Here is a 15,806-nt window from a genome sequence, read left to right as displayed (position 1 = left end):
AGTCAGCCATTGGTTTTGTACAAGGGCAATCGGTTGCCCGAATCAATAAACCCTGAGTCAGAGGCTGCCTTAAAGCACATCTCTGTTTTACTAAATGTGCCTGTAGCCGGATTGCCCAAACATAACAGCACTGAAAATGAGCTCTTGGGAAAATGTGACCTCAGACCCAGTGCAGAAACTTGTCACTGCAGGGGGAAAACCCTGCTTGTGCATTAAAACACATCAATACATCCCGTTGCAAAAGAACATGTCGTGGAGAGGTTCCTCGGCTTACCTTTAAGATGTAGGACATCCGCTGGGAAGGAGCATGAAAAGAAAGAAAAGGTGAGCATGAAAAGAGGAACATGGCCATCAAACCACCGCCTTAAAGAATGTACTTTTAAAACTTATGATATTCCCAATCAAAATAAATCACAGGAAGATTTAGGGTTTATTCTCCTCTAGCTTTTGAACTCAAAAAGGAATCTTCTGACTATACAGATAGTCCACAATTGAGCCCCCAAATTTCTGTTGTTAAGGGAGATAATTGATTAAGTGAATTTTGCCCCGTTTTACAACCGTTTTTGCTACAATGGTTAAGTGAATCACTGCAGTTGTTCAATTAGTGACACGGTTATTCTGGATCTGGCTTCCTCCATCAATGCTGCTCATCAGACGGTCACAAAAGGGGACCACCGTAACCGTCATAAATACGAACCAGTCGCCAAACGTCCAAATTTTCATCACGTGACCGTGGGGACGCTGGAACCGTCATGTCGCTTTTTTCAGTGCCGTTGTATTTAGCTTTGAATGGTCGCTAAATGAATGGTTGTAAATTAAGGACTGCCTGTATTGTTCCGTGTGAGGCAGTGGGTTGGGTTCTCCGATTCGAAGAACCCATTCGTCCTGCTTCCTCATCGTAGAGGAAGAGGAGGAGGAGAAAAGGAAAGGTTAGATCACTAATCCACGTTTTGTCACATTGATTATCAGACTCTGCCTCTTCCCCGCATGAGTTTTTGTGGGGAGCAATGGGCTGGGACACTCCCCCCAAATATCAGATTTGTAAACTGTACTTCAGGATCCTTCTGGGACGTTCTCATCTCTTACGACAATCCTGCCTGTTCTGACCTAGGCTTCTTTAGAAAGTATATAGCACAATCTTAGTCCTGGCAAACCTCTTTTATTCATACGGCAGTGAATTATTGTCATTCCCAGTCCGAAAGGCTTCTCAAACAGTCTTTCAGGGGAGTATTTATAAACACCCAACTTATCTCCCTTGGAATGCTGCCAGAGAACTAATTGCCACACGCAGGGCAAGGCCAAACTTAGCACAGAGTCAAACAGAACTTTTCCAGAGTTTTTACTGACCAGATGAACTAATTGCTTCCTGCAAAAGCTCACGTCCCGTTTGCTCCTCTTTTACGTCTTATGGGAGGGGCCAATCAACTCCAAGCCTTACTCCCAAGTCGACCCTGTTTCCTTAATTGTTCCTGTCTCCTGGCAGTTCTGCACATGCGTACACTGGGAACAGGATCACGCTGTTCTTCTGCCTCGCTGATGTCAGACTCCGGAGACTCCGGAGACTCCGGAAGCAGCAAAGAATTACCAGATGGCCTTGGCCCCCTCTCTGCCTCCAACTCAGAGCCCTCATTCGAGCCTTCCCCAGACTCCACGACTGGTCCACCTTCCTCCCCAACCTCCTCACTGTCCGAATCTGCTGCCAGTTTTGCTGGCCACTGGCAGGCCACAACACTGCCTAACCTAACATCCAAGTGACTTTCAAAGGTTGAGTTCCGACGTTCTTCACGTTGACTTCCTTCAGAGGAGACCTCCTTGAGAAGATCATCTCCAGAAATCCCACAGAGGACCAGAACTAAAAGAGTTGAGTTGAGTACGAGAAATGTCAGTGGGGTGGGGGAATAAAGGTATTTTCCCTTCTGTGATATGCATCAGGTGAAAAGAAGAGGCCAACAGAAGTAAATCTCATCTTGATTTGATTTGTGCAGAAAATGAGTCACAAAAACAAATATATATATATATACATATATATGTGTTTTTCCTCTAGCCAGGTTTTTCCTACGTAACCAAGGTTTTTCTGCAGCCCTAGCTCAGTAGAATCACATCCACTCGATTCTGGGCTTTTTTCCTTTCTGGCAACCAGCAAGTTCCTGCTGCCAGGTGAGAGACTTATATAGATCTATTTCTAGCTCGTTAGCCTTCATCAGTAAGCCTCACGCACATCTCATGTATCCTCCCTGTAAAGGTATAGTATCTATTTTCTTACTTCTTCGTAGGATTTATGTGTGTTTTTCCTCTACTCTGTGGGAACTTGTGGTTCTCTGTGGCTACATTTCCACCCATGTGATGGCCTGTTGCTCAACCTGGAATGTGTCATCACAGAATTAAGGATTCATGACATCAAATTGCCATGAAGAAGCACAAGAGAGACTCTCGTGCAAAGGCCACATGACATTACCTCTTTATAGCTGAGGGCCACTGAGGGCCTGAGAGGAGGTGCTGGGCGGAGGCAACTCAAGGTCCAGGGTTTGAGGATCTGGGGTGGTTCCAGTGGGCCACGGAATTGTCCAGTAGAGCTAAAAGTCTGATTAAAAACAACAACAACAATCCACTGAGTTTCTTAATGTCAACTGTCTGATCACCTCAGAGCTCCTCAACGAGGACGTCATCCCTTAGAACAGGTGAGGAACATTCAGCTCGTGGTTTTCAGGTAGCACCATTAATGGCCTCCCCATTGGTGGCACCTTTGGATCAAACCACCGCAACATGACAGCAAAACATTCTAATTTTCCCCTCTCAAAATAGGGACCACCTTTGGTGGGAAGGGAACAGCATTCCGTGCGCCTTTGGCGTTGAGTCATGCCGGCCACATGACCACGGAGACATCTTCGGACAGCGCTGGCTCTTCGGCTTTGAAATGGAGATGAGCACCGCCCCCTAGAGTCAGGAACGACTAGCACATATGTGCGAGGGGAACCTTGACCTTTACTTTAACCCTAGAGAGATGGATGGGGCCCCCTTGAAAGAACGGAAAGAAGGAAAACGGGACATTTTCTTCTTCTTCTATGGTCCCCTAAGATTAGAGTCAAAGTGGATATGGGCATGACTTGCAAAAAAGAAGTTTCCACCTTTGCTTGGAATCTCAGCTTGATTTAGTTGTGGAGTTACTCACCGAATGGGAGCCCCAAGATTGGGTTTTTGAGAGGGTACCACTGAAAGTGGACCCTCTGGTCAACCTTTGGAGGTGGTCGAGCCATTCGTGCAAATCTTGGCTGCTACCGCAATGTACCGTCAGCCGGTCTCCCATGCTCCCTGCCAGAAGAAGACAAACCAGGTTACTTGACTGAAGACGGGTTCAAAACGTGGGACAGAAAGAAGAGCAAAAGGGAGTTAGTGCCGATATAAGTGGGCTTCTTGCAACGAGGTTGCCCTTCACCAATCTTCAAACCTTCCAGATGGTTTAGATTTTATTTCCCCGAATTGCCAGCCCTCATCAGCCCTATAGAAATCCTCAAAATTATAGCCTGCATCATCGAATAGGAGCCAGATTAAGGAAGACGTAATTAGATAAATCCAGCAGGATAAATTTAGAAGGGTCTCAGGGTGGTGAGATACCACCTCCAAGTGTGGAAGTAATTCACTGCTGAGGGTTAGCTTCCTGTGAAGGAAGAAAAGTGGACTAACCTTCACATCATGCTTTTGGACTTCCCCAAGGTATCCAATTGCCAGTCTAGACTAGAAGGGACTTTGATCAGAACCAACCAGTGGTGAAATCTGAACCGGTTTAGTTGCACGCTGAGTGTTCATGCACACTGCACACCAAACACGAGCCAAACACCAGAGAACTGGTAGTAAAAAAATGCTAAAAAAGTTTTTTAAAAAAGTTCCAGCTGATCGTCAGAACTGTTTTTTTTTTACATTTTTTACTACAGGTTCGGCGAACCAGCAGCATTTTTTACTACCGGTTCGGGCAAACCGGCTCGAACCGGTAGCATTTCACCCCTGGAACCAACCCTCATCAACCATGACTCCATAAATCATTTTTCTCAATCTTGGCAAACTCTAAGACGTATGGACTTCAACTCCCAGAATTCCCCTGCTGGCATAGCTGCTTTGGGAATTCTGGGAATTGAAGGGAAGACATGTTAGAGTGGCTAAGGTAGAAAAACATGGCGGACTGGCCTGGCACACCTTTGTCCTCTGTAGGTTTTTTGTCCTTCATCAATTGCCTATCAAGCTCAATCAAGCTCAGTGTTCTAAGGATGGCCTAATGAAACTTTTATAGGGGACTAATAACATTTATTAAGTATAAATAACATGATTATTAATAGATTCTCTTGGACACTCATCAGTTTCTAATCTTAGTTTCATAAGTACTGGTTTGTACCAAACACGGGATGATATCTTTATCATAATTGATACAGTTAATCTAAGAACATGATCGCCAACGCCCAATGATAGATATGGCACAAGAAGGAGAAGAATCTAAGAACACTGACCTGAGATATCAAAAGCGTGATCATTTCCTTCCAGATCTTCTAATTTGGATACCAGCATTCCTATTAAAGGGAGTCTCCCCTGCTCCCCCAGAAAGAGGGGGAAAAAATATGATATGAAAATTATTCCGAGCAATCTTGAGCAAGATTCAAAAAATAAAATAAAACCATGATTTGTAGCTTAAATCTGCACCATTACCCTGAACTAATTCAGGTGTGGGATTTATACAGGGATTCTGTGCCCCCAAATTCCACTCCTGGCTGGCCCCGCCCATCCCTCTCCGCCCCTCCCAGGAGTCCCCACGCGGCCCGTTTTGGATGCAGGTAAATGCAGGGCACAGACGGAGGCTTGGGGAGGGCAAAAAATGGGCCAACTGGAAGTTCCGGAAGGCCAGAAATGGGCCTGTTTCCAGCCTCCAGAGGGCCTCCGGAGCTTGGGAAGGCCGTTTTCACCCTCCCGGAGGCTTAAGGAAAGCCTCCGGAGCCTGGGGAGGGCAAAACTGCCCCCCCCACCATGGTGCAGGAGGCCAACGAGGCCATGCCCACCATGGCCACGCCCACACAGCAAACAGGCAGAAGACCCCTTGCTAAAATTTTTGAAGCCCACCCCTGTGTATAAGCTGGGTTGACAAAATCAGAAATGAGGAGGTGATAAGCCAAGAGAAATCATCAGAACTATAAAAAAGCTAAAGTTAGAAAGTATTAGTAAAGTATTTCGGACATGTGATGCGACACACGGAAAAATACGGCATCCTTCCCTTAATTCTCCAGGAAAAGATTGGAGGGAAACGAGATCCAGGCAGAAGAAGAAGACCATCATGGCTTCAAAATCTAAGGGACAGGTTTGGACAAAACTCAGCAGCCCTTTTTCGTGCGGCTGTTGATAAAAATGGGATCGCCAACATGATCACCAACGTCCAATGATGGATATGGAAGATGAAGAAGAAGAGGAAGAGGAAGAGGAAGAGGAGGAGGAGGAGGAGGAGGAAGAGGAGGAGGGGAGGAGAATGAAGAGAAGAAGAAGAAGAAGAAGAGGAGGAGGAGGAGGAAGAGGAGGGGAGGAGGAAGAGAAGAAAAGAAGAAGAAGAAAAGGAGGAGGAGGAGAATGAAGAGAAGAAGAAGAAGAAGAAGTAGAAGAGGAGGAGGAGGAGGAGGAGAAGAAGAAGAAAAAGAAGAAGAAAAAGAAAAAGAAGAAAAGGAGGAGAAGAAAAAGAAGAAGAAGAAGAAAAGGAGGAGGAGGAGGATGAAGAGAAGAAGAAGAGGAGGAGGAGGAAGAGGAGAAGAAGAAAATACATCCCACTCACCTTATACATAAATCCACTCATACAAGGACTGGCTGAGAGCATCAGCAGAACGCTTGGAAACAACATGAGATATCTTTCCTCTTTCTCCTGGAATAAAGGAAGAGAGGCACCTTGCATGAACAATGATAGAAAACACAATTTCTGCCATCCCTCCCGGTCTCTTGATGCTCACAATGTGTGTGGTAACCAAGACTGGAAACCTCTTCATATATAGAGCTTCTGTAGGCCCCACGTTGGTGGAACCAAGAAGAGGACAAGGGAACACCATGAAAAGAACATCTGGTTCTCGTGGTTCTCACCTCATTCCCTCCATGTTGGACCATTGTTTGGGACATGTAAAGGACGCTGCCCATGGATCGGATGTCTTCTCCTTCCCAACCTTGGATGGTTTCTGAAAGGATCTGCAGTTCTAGCTGCTTCCTCTTTCTCATCTCTTGACATTGGGACTGTCAACAAAGCTTGGGTTACAAGGAGGATCATAGAGAAGACCAAGTTCTCAGGGGTTCGGGAGAATCTCTAGCTAAGATTCTATGCAGTTCGGAGAATACCCAAATCCCACTCCTGGCTGGCCCCGCCCACCCCGCCCCGCCATGCCCCTCCCTGGAGTTCCCACACAGCTCTTTTGGATGCAGGTAAGTGCAGGGCGCGCACGGAAGCTCAGGGAGGGTGAAAATCAGGTCTACCGGAAGTTCAGGAAGGCCAGAAATGAGCCTGTTTCTGGCCTCCAGAGGGCTTCTGGAGCCTGGGGAGGCCATTTTCACCCTCCTGGAGGCTCAAGGAAAGCCTCCAGAGACTGGAGAGGGCAAACCCCCCGCCGTGGTGCAGGAGGCCGACTAGGCCACACCCATCATTGCCACGCCCACCCAGCAATTGGGCAGAGAACCTCTTATAAACTTTTTGAAGCCCACCCCTGCTTACAACCCACTGGTCCTCGCGTGTATGACCATCACAGAATCCTCAAGGTCCACATGGTCAAAACTTTGGACACTTGGCCACTGGCATAGGTATTTGTGACAGTCCAGAGGTCAAATCATTGCCATTTGCAACCTTCCCACCACAATGCTTCCAACAAGCGAAGTCAATGGAAGATGTCGGATTTGATGAATAACCTTGTGATTTGCTTAACGACTGGGAAACTACCTGGATACACATTTGAATCAGTGGTGAAATCCAATTTTTTTTACTACCGGTTCTGTGGGTGTGGCTTGGTGGGCATGGCAGGGGAAGGATACTGCAAAACCTCCATTCCCACCCCACTCCTGGGGAAGGATATTACAAAATCTCCATTCCCATCCGACTCCTGGGGAAGGATATTGCAAAATCTCTATTCCCACCCTACTCTGGGGCCAGCCAGAGGTGGTATTTGCCAGTTCTCCGCTACCGGTTCTCCGAACTGCTCAAAATTTCCGCTACCGGTTCTCCAGAACCTGTCCGAACCTGCTGGATTTCACCCCCGATTCGAATCTTATTTCAGATCTCTGCTATCATTTTCATGAGTTCGGCTCATCAGGGAAAACATTGGATCCCGGATGCTTTCAAGTCAAGAGCTACAGCTTCCTCCACGCTTCCATTTCAATGATTCTTTATGCTGCTTTCACAAATATTTTTTTCCTCCCTACTTCCTTGGCCTCAGTTCTCCCTCTCTCACCCAAAAATGTCCCTCCTTAATGGAGGAGGAGAAAAAAAAAGCTGATTTTTGTATTTCCGGCCTTACAAGGAGAACAACAGAAAATAAAATAAAATCACTTTCTCAAAAAAAAATATGAAAACCACATTTGAAATCTTGCTTTGGACAACAGTGCCTCCTTGAGGGCTATTTAATGGCTGCTCGGAGACCTACCACAAGAGACTTGAAGGCCCCTATCGCTTTCAAAATGTCTTCATGATCAGGATGTGCCTCCTAGGGGGGGGGGAAAGATAGATAAATTAGAGGAAGAGAAACTGTTTTCCCCCTTCCCAAAATACTAGAACCAGAGAGAATGATGGTTAGAAAGATGTTAGTGCAATAAGTGAGGTAAAAGCTAAAGGTAAAGGTTCCCCTCGCACATATGTGCTAGTCGTTCCCGACTCTAGGGGGAAGTGCTCATCTCCGTTTCAAAGCCGAAGAGCCAGCGCTGTCCGAAGACGTCTCCGTGGTCATGTGGCCGGCATGACTCAACGCCAAAGGCGCACGGAATGCTGTTCCCTTCCCACCAAAGGTGGTCCCTGTTTTTCTACTTGCCTTTTTTACGTGCTTTCGAACTGCTAGGTTGGCAGAAGCTGGGACAAGTCACGGGAGCTCACCACGTTAGGCGGCACTAGGGATTCGAACCGCTGAACTGCCGACCTTTTTGATCGACAAGCTCAACAACTTAGCCACTGAGCCACCGCGTTCCCAATAAAAGTGAGGTACAGAGATCCAAACTGAGTCATCGGTTTTAGGAAACGGTGAGAAGGAAGAACTTCCTTCAGATGCAGAAGAAGATGTTCTCCTGGAACTGGGCCTATTGTGGTCAAGGATGGTTCACTGAAGGAAAGACATTTTGCTTTTTTTTTGGGAGGAGGGAAAATTTCTGGATTACGCTCCACCCTTGAAGCTTGGTTCTTGTTCCCTTTAGACCATCACAAGAGTTGGGCAAACCATCGATTTGCAAGGGGTCCAAGAGGGGTCTAGAGAAAGAGGCTCCTTCTAGGAGCTCACCTACTAGGATGTAGACCCAGGAAGACCCTTGGTGACCACAGAGAATCATGGAAAAAAGCCAAACGCAACCCTGAGAGGAAGAGTCTGTCACTGAACAATGGTGGAAGAACCAACCGATACGGATGACTAGTCTTCCATAAAAGCTCACCTCCATGTGTCTCTCAAGCTCCTGCAGGAGGGCAATGTATTTGTCCAGCCGTGTGAATGGTTTGCTGAGACTTGTTGTCAAGATCAATATCCCAGAGGAGGCCATCCCTTGGTTCTCCATGAACTTCTCCAATTCATCGCTGGAAGAGAAGCATCCATGACGATAGAGAAGCAGACCAGCTCACTGGAGACGTCTTATCTTTCCCCAGGGCAGTGTCCTGACCTAGGCTTCCCCAGCAGCATGAAGCCGAGTCCTCATCCCGATAAACCCCTTTTATTTAATTTACAGTGAATTCCTCTCCAGCAAAATCTTTCCTCTCCCACAGTTTTTCAAGATAGTTCACAATTACTGACCTTTATCAGGCTTGGAGAGTGGCCAGGCTGATATCTTTCAGATGCCGTAATACTTGGCAAGAATGCAGGAATGAACTAATTGTCTCCTGCAAACTCCACTCCCCTGTCGCTCCTCTTTTATTCCCTCTGGGAGGGGCCATTCATTGTCCACCTGTGGCCTTACTCCCGAGTCGACCCTTGCTCTTTAGCTGTTCCCTTTGTCTGGCAACTCTGCGCATGCGCACACTGGGAACAGGCTCCAGCTGTTCCTCTGCCTCACTGATGTCTGACTCCGAAGGCAGCTGATAACTATCGGACGGCCCTGGCTCCCTCTCTGCCTCCGACGCAGAGCCCTCCTCAGAGCCCTCCCCAGACTCCAGGACTGGCCCATGTTGCTCCCCAACCTCCTCACTGTCCGAATCTGCTGCCAGATCCGCTGGCTGCTGGCGGGCCACAACAGGCAGGGTTTGGTGCGTTCTTTATTTTTACCTGTGATGGGTCAAGACGTTGACCGCAGATGGATGGTTAGTGCAATAAGTGAGGTACAGAGAAGCAAATTGGGGCATCAGGCTTAGGAAGCAACCTCCGACTCGTTGCTGGTATTCAGGGAGTCTGTATGGAGACACACGCAGGTCAAAGATGGATGAAATGAAGCTGTTGGTTGGCATTTAAAATTTTATTTTTATCTGAGCCAAGAGGAACACAGACAGAGGGAAAATAACTTTCCTGCCAACATTTATTTATAGAGATGTACAGTAGTGGCCAAAATTGTGGAAACCTTTTGGGAAAAGTGTATTTTTGAGGTTGGATGGCTAATAACACCACTTTTTTTTTTTGGAGTTTCAAGATAATCCTATTCCACTGCTGGAATGGCACTTGGAAGAGCCCAGACCTTAACCCAATTGAAAATCTATGGAGCTGACCAGTGGTGAAATCCAAATTTTTTTACTACCGGTTCTGTAGGCATGGCTTGGTGGGTGTGGCAGGGGAAGGATACTGCAAAATCTCCATTCCCACCCCTCTCCAGGGGAAGGATACTGCAAAATCCCCATTCCCACCCCACTCCTGGGGGAAGGATATTGCAAAATCTCCATTCCCACCCCACTCTGGGGCCAGCCAGAGGTGGTATTTGCCGGTTCTCCGAACTGCTCAAAATTTCCGCTACCGGTTCTCCAGAACCTGCTGGGTTTCACCCCTGGAGCTGACTAAAGAAACTTGTTAGTCAGAAGGGACTCAGCAATAAAACCCAGTTCATAGAAGCAATCCTTCAATCTTGGTTTCACATTATAACAGCTGCAGAACTCAAAGACTTGGTTCACTCCGTGGGAAGACGTTGTAAGGCCGTCATTCATGCTAAAGGTTACCCAACTAAGGATTAACTGACATGCTTTAAATGCTTTAAAAAATAAAAAAAAAGTTCCGATGATCGTGCATCGTTCAGCTGATCGTCGGAACTTTTTTTTTTTTTTTACTTTTTAAGCACTTTTTTACTACCGGTTCGGACGAATAGGTAGTAAAAAAATGCTTTAAAAAAGTAAAAAAAAAAAAAAAGGTACCAACAATCGCATGGCACAGCTGTGATTGTCGGAAATTTTTTTTTTTTTAAAGCATTCTTTACTACCTATTCACCCGAACCAGTCGTAAAAAAATGCTTTACATTTTTTTTAAAAAAAGGTTCCCAAGATCATGTGCCACAGCTGATTCCCCCCTCCGCTGTTCTACTTACCTTCCCAAGCCTTCTTTTGGCGCGCATTGTGCATGCAAGCCCAGTGAACCAGTAGCAAAACGGTTCAGATTTCACCACTGTCTAAGACTCAGTTGTGGTCATAAGTTGGGGACTATCTGGACTGCTTACAAAATGCAAGAACACCTACTGATGAGCATGTGATCAGGAAAATATTAGAATGTGCAGAAATGAATAGATTAAGCCTTGCAATTAAGGAGAAAGAACAAACGGAATATTATATGACGTGGGGTCTATTTTATCGATGGTTAGAGAATAAAAACGGGAGTTAGAAATAGGGAAACAAAAGAAGAAGATCAGCAAAATATACAAAATGTGTTAAGAGAGAGAAGTAAACACTATGATGATGATGATGATTATCATGGCTATTAGGACTATTATGTTTAATATTATTACTATATTCTTGTTAGAAGATATGTCAAGAGGGAGGAGTGAATATGCTTATAATGTTCAATATTAGTAAACTCAGAGAAGTAATATTAATGTAATGAATACTGTTGTAAATTTTGATTACTACCGCACAAAGATACATGTACCCAGATGACACGCTCTTTCATGGAAGATGGAACTATTATACTTAAAAAATAAATAAATGCAAGAACACCATAACAACACAGAACGTTTTATCCAAAACAGAGTCTGGAGAAAATCCATGAAGTGATTTAAGGGGGTCCCACAGCTTACCTGAAACCTCTTCCCGCTGTACCTTCCAAGGAGAAGATTTTAAATAAGAAAACTTTCTGTGGAGAACACGTTCAGGACTTACCTAGCACACTCCTCCAGCGTCTGGTTGAGCGTCTGTTGAAAGTTGCAGATCTCTTCCACGTTTCCAAGCAGAGAGGCTATGTCCGTAGTGCTCAGCCTAGAAATATACATACAGTATATATTCTAGGCCGAAATTAAGACCAGGTCTTATATTAATTTTTGCTCTAAAAGACTCATTAGGGCTTATTTTCTGGTTAGGTATTATTTTCGGGGAAATACAGTACTAAATACGTCCATGATGGTTGATGATCTTAACTGGGGCTTATTTTGGGGTAGGGCTTATATTATGAGCATCCTGAAAAATCATGCTAGGGCTTATTTTCCAGTTGGGTCTTATTTTCAGGGAAACACGGTATCATGGAAAGACTTTTCCTCAGTGAGGAAAAAGAATCTTGGCTTTGAAGATTTAAGAATCTTAAGTGGCATGTTGAAGGTTAAATATCTATGGAGATTCTCAGTCATCCAGGTCATGGTTGTCCCAAAGGTGCTTTTTTCAAGAGGCCACTGGACTTCCTGGTTTTCCCTTGGAGATGTTTCGTTTCTCATCCAGGAAGCTTCTTCAGCTCTGAGAGAAGGTGAAGAAGCTTCTGAGGGAAGCCGAGGAAGCTTCTTGGATGAGAAGCGAAACGTCTTCAAAGAAAAACCAGAAAGCCCAGTTGCCTCTTCAAAGAAGAACCTTTGGGACACATTGAAGATTGAAAGTGGTCTTCACGCTATTGTAATGACCATTCTCATGTTCTCATCACAAACCATCTATTCCTTAGTTGTCCCAACTACTATTATGCCCTTGAGTGTGGATCTTTCCTTAGAGAAGCAAAGCAAAAGACCAACCCCATCAATTAAAAAGGCATTCAAAACTGCCAGTATCCAAAGACTGCCAAGTAGAGTTGGAAGTCATCAATGATCTTTTGAGAAGTCGCATCTCCCCTCCTCCCCATTATTAATGGAGATCATCCCAAACAATCTCACTTACTTGTCATAAGACTGGAGTGACTTCAAGTACGTTCCTAGAAGGGACTGCAGTTCCTTGGCGTACTCTCGCTCTGTTTCCAAAATATTTTGAAGCACCTGAAGCAGGTGAAGATAAGCAGGAGATACAAAGGATGCTAGGAACGATCCAAATATATCTTGCTTATGAATGATGGAGTCCATGAACATACTGTATCTAGGCTCATAGTATGACATTCTTCTCCTCACGTGTTTATAGACACGGATAGTGCCAAAAATAAAGTCTCCCTCGAGTCAGCTCAGCTGCTGGTGACTTCATATAAATATCTGTGCCGTTTCTTGGCAACAGTTAGAAGTAGTTTATCATTTCATGCTTCCAAGATATGGTTTCAACATATCTCAGTTTAACCTACAATCTTGAGCCTCCTATTCAAGCATGGACCATACCCAACTTTGGTTGGGCTTAGCTTTTGGAAAGAAAAGTTGAGTTGAGGTCAACTTTTGCTGTTTATGTTGTTTTCTGGGCAACCACATTGTTGCTTCCCAGGATGAATTATAAAAATGAAAAACTTTAAAAAAAGAAAAAAAGAAAAGAAAACTGAAATGGAGAAGAGCTGCGTAGTATTTCAGACAATTCGCATAACCAGATCTTGTAGCCTCATTGCTCAACATGGGTTTTGCTTAATCTTGGCTTGATTTTTATGTGACTTTGTGTGATGTTAATAGTTCACAAGGATAGATTTACAGCAGAGGTCTTCAAACTTGGCAGCTTTAAGACTTGTGGACTTCAACTCCCAGAATTCTCCAGCCAGATGGCTGGAGAATTCTAGGAGTTGAAGTCCACAAGTCTTAAAACTGCCAAGTTTGAAGACCTTTGATTTACAGGCATCCTTTCGGTTAAGAAAATTCAGGAATAATAAGAGACTTCACAGGCTTACCACAGTATAGTAATTCTTCGTAAGTTGAGGACTTTCGGCTCCTTTCAAAGCCTTAGGAGAGAGCAGTTTATCTGGAGGAGAAACAGTAGGAATGGTTATAGAGAAGTGCTCTTACTGTGTTTCCCCGAAAATAAGACCCTGTCTTATATATATATTTTTTGTCACCAAAAAAAGCACCAGGTCTTAGGAAGGAAAGAAGAAAGGAAAGAAGGAGAAGGAGAAAGAAGAGGAGAAGGAGGAGAAGGAAAATGAGAAGATAGGAAGAAGAAAGAAAAAGAGAAAGAAAAGGAGAAAGAAAAGGAGGAGGCAGAGGAGGTGGAAAAGGAGAAGATAGAAAGAAAAGGAGAAAGAAGAGGAAGAGGAGGAGATACAAAAGGAGAAGGAGTAAGGGGAGGAGGCTGAAGTGGAGGTGGAGGAAAAGGTTTTTTTCACAAATGCAGAAAGAATCTAGAACGCATAAAACTACCTATGGAAACCATACTATGTTAAAGTATAAGCAACCCCATATAGGCTGCTCTGTATTTTAAAGAGCCTTGGTAGTACAGGGGTTTAAGGCACCCTGTTATTAAGCTTATTAAGACCAGCTGCCTGCAATTACTGCAGGGTTCGAATCTCGCCAAGGCTCAAGGTTGACTCAGCCTTCCATCCTTTCTAAGGTAGGTGAAATGAGGACCCAGTTGTGGAGGCAATAAACTGACTTTGTATAAATATACAAAAAGGATGAAGGCTATTGCTGAGCACATTGTAAGCCGCCCTGAGTCTTCGGAGAAGGGCGGCATATAAATCAAATTAAAATAAAATAAAAAAATAAAAAATAAAAAAAAATAGACCTTGCCAATCTATCTGGGCATGCAAATCAAACACATCCAAGCAGATGCCAGATGCCAACAAAGACACCTGAATGTCAACCTCAACAATGATAGGAAGGATGACAGCAGATCTCTCTTACCGGTGGATTTAATTTCTCTGACGTAGTTGCTGGGGAACCAGCCCGTCTTTCCGTTCAGGGTCCCTTCCCACCAGCCCCCTTCCTCAGTGCGGGTGACGTAAATGATGTCCCCCTTGTTGATGGTCAGCTCATCTTCGTTGGTCTGCTTAAACTGGAAACGGGCCTTGACCACCAGTTGATGACTGCCATTTTCCGTCATCTCCTAAACGCAAAAGCAAGATCAGGAGGACGGTTGGTTCCGGAAGAGAAAGACGAAAGAAGAAGCGAGAAAGGGAATCATCCATTCCAGACAACTCAATGAATGTTTAATGCTTAATTATTTTTTAAAAAAGGAGTGACATGATAGCAGTCTTCCAATATCTCATGCGCATATATCTCTTATATATGCGTTTGTTTTATCTTTGGCTGTACACCGCCCTGAGTCCTTTGGGAGAAGGGCGGTATAAAAATTAGATTAAATAAATAAATAAATAAATAAATAAATAAATAAATAAATAAATAAATGGGCTGCCCCAAAGAAGAGGGAGTCAAACTATTCTCCAAAGCACCTGAGGGCAGGTCAAGAAGCGATGGGTGGAAACTCATCAAGGAGAGAAGCAACCTAGAACTAAGGAGAAATTTCCTGACAATTAGAATTCAATGGAACAATTTGCCTCCTGAAGTTGTAAATGCTCCAACACTGGAAGTTTTTAAGAAGAGGTTGGATCACCATTCATCTGAAATGGTGTAGGTTTTCCTGCCAAAGCAGGGGGTTGGACTAGAAGACCTCCAAGGTCCCTTCCAACTCTGTGATTCTAATGTCTGAATAGCAAATACGAAAGCTTTGTTAGGAAGAAACGAAAGAGAGATGCTTCGTTGCTCAACTGATGTCAGGAAGGGATGAAATTATGAAGCTGACAGCTTCTCCAAAAACGTTGAGTTTGAACAAGGAAATTCCTGCTTCACCATTCAGCTGTACAACTATTCTTCTACACCAGGTTAACACCAGGCCTTGGACCTCTGCCTGCTATTTCCTGTGCCAATCCAACGTATTTTTAGGATGGCGTATTATTCTTGACTTGGCTTGCCATGGCAGGGCCAGCCTCTAAGAAGGAATAGGCCAGGAGAAGAGGGATAAATAAACAACTAGAGGACAGAGAAAGCCAGCTCAAAATCTAAACTATCATGAATGTCAATTAAAACAACATTGCGTTAATTAAATCCAATCCCTAAACCGTTTTTTCGTATGTCCCCCACCTTCTGAGATGGCAGAAAAGTGGACCTGAGAAGGCCACACACCCAAAGGTGCTAGGTATAAGTTGGGCTTTCCTGCTTTGGGTGAGATCGCGTTGAAAACATACCCCAACTCTTGACTGTCTCTGCAACACTCTGGATGGCCGAGCGGAGGCCGCTTGGGTCAGGGGCTGGCAGTCACCGGGGGCCGGAGAAGGCAGCTGAGAACATGGCTTCCTGGTAGAACTTCCTGGATCTGTTAAAAAGGAGAAGAGGTCAAAAGCGGAAGGAAA

The 15,806-nt window shown here is 44.7% G+C and overlaps 1 protein-coding gene across 3 annotated transcripts in view; it reads right to left on the bottom strand.

Moving 5' to 3' along the window:
• ARHGEF6 (Rac/Cdc42 guanine nucleotide exchange factor 6) overlaps nucleotides 1-15,806 on the bottom strand; it is a 42,537-nt gene that overhangs the window by 8,406 nt on the left and 18,325 nt on the right. For all 3 annotated transcript variants that reach the window (XM_034441623.3, XM_060683904.2, XM_034441625.3), the window contains 14 exons: nucleotides 15,642-15,769; nucleotides 14,302-14,503; nucleotides 13,353-13,423; nucleotides 12,440-12,534; nucleotides 11,468-11,563; nucleotides 9,447-9,569; nucleotides 8,626-8,764; nucleotides 7,638-7,697; nucleotides 6,097-6,243; nucleotides 5,798-5,884; nucleotides 4,497-4,575; nucleotides 3,170-3,309; nucleotides 2,456-2,581; nucleotides 275-295 (listed from right to left, as the gene is read on the bottom strand). In XM_034441623.3, the coding sequence (XP_034297514.2) occupies nucleotides 275-295; nucleotides 2,456-2,581; nucleotides 3,170-3,309; nucleotides 4,497-4,575; nucleotides 5,798-5,884; nucleotides 6,097-6,243; nucleotides 7,638-7,697; nucleotides 8,626-8,764; nucleotides 9,447-9,569; nucleotides 11,468-11,563; nucleotides 12,440-12,534; nucleotides 13,353-13,423; nucleotides 14,302-14,503; nucleotides 15,642-15,769 (1,514 nt within the window). The remainder of the gene's footprint in view (nucleotides 1-274; nucleotides 296-2,455; nucleotides 2,582-3,169; nucleotides 3,310-4,496; nucleotides 4,576-5,797; nucleotides 5,885-6,096; nucleotides 6,244-7,637; nucleotides 7,698-8,625; nucleotides 8,765-9,446; nucleotides 9,570-11,467; nucleotides 11,564-12,439; nucleotides 12,535-13,352; nucleotides 13,424-14,301; nucleotides 14,504-15,641; nucleotides 15,770-15,806) is intronic.

This window comes from Pantherophis guttatus, chromosome 12 (assembly GCF_059756535.1).
Source record: "Pantherophis guttatus breed Tessera chromosome 12, ASM5975653v1, whole genome shotgun sequence".
NCBI lineage: Eukaryota > Metazoa > Chordata > Lepidosauria > Squamata > Colubridae > Pantherophis > Pantherophis guttatus.
Note: the sequence above shows the minus strand (reverse complement) of the source record. Positions and strands in the feature narration are given on the sequence as shown.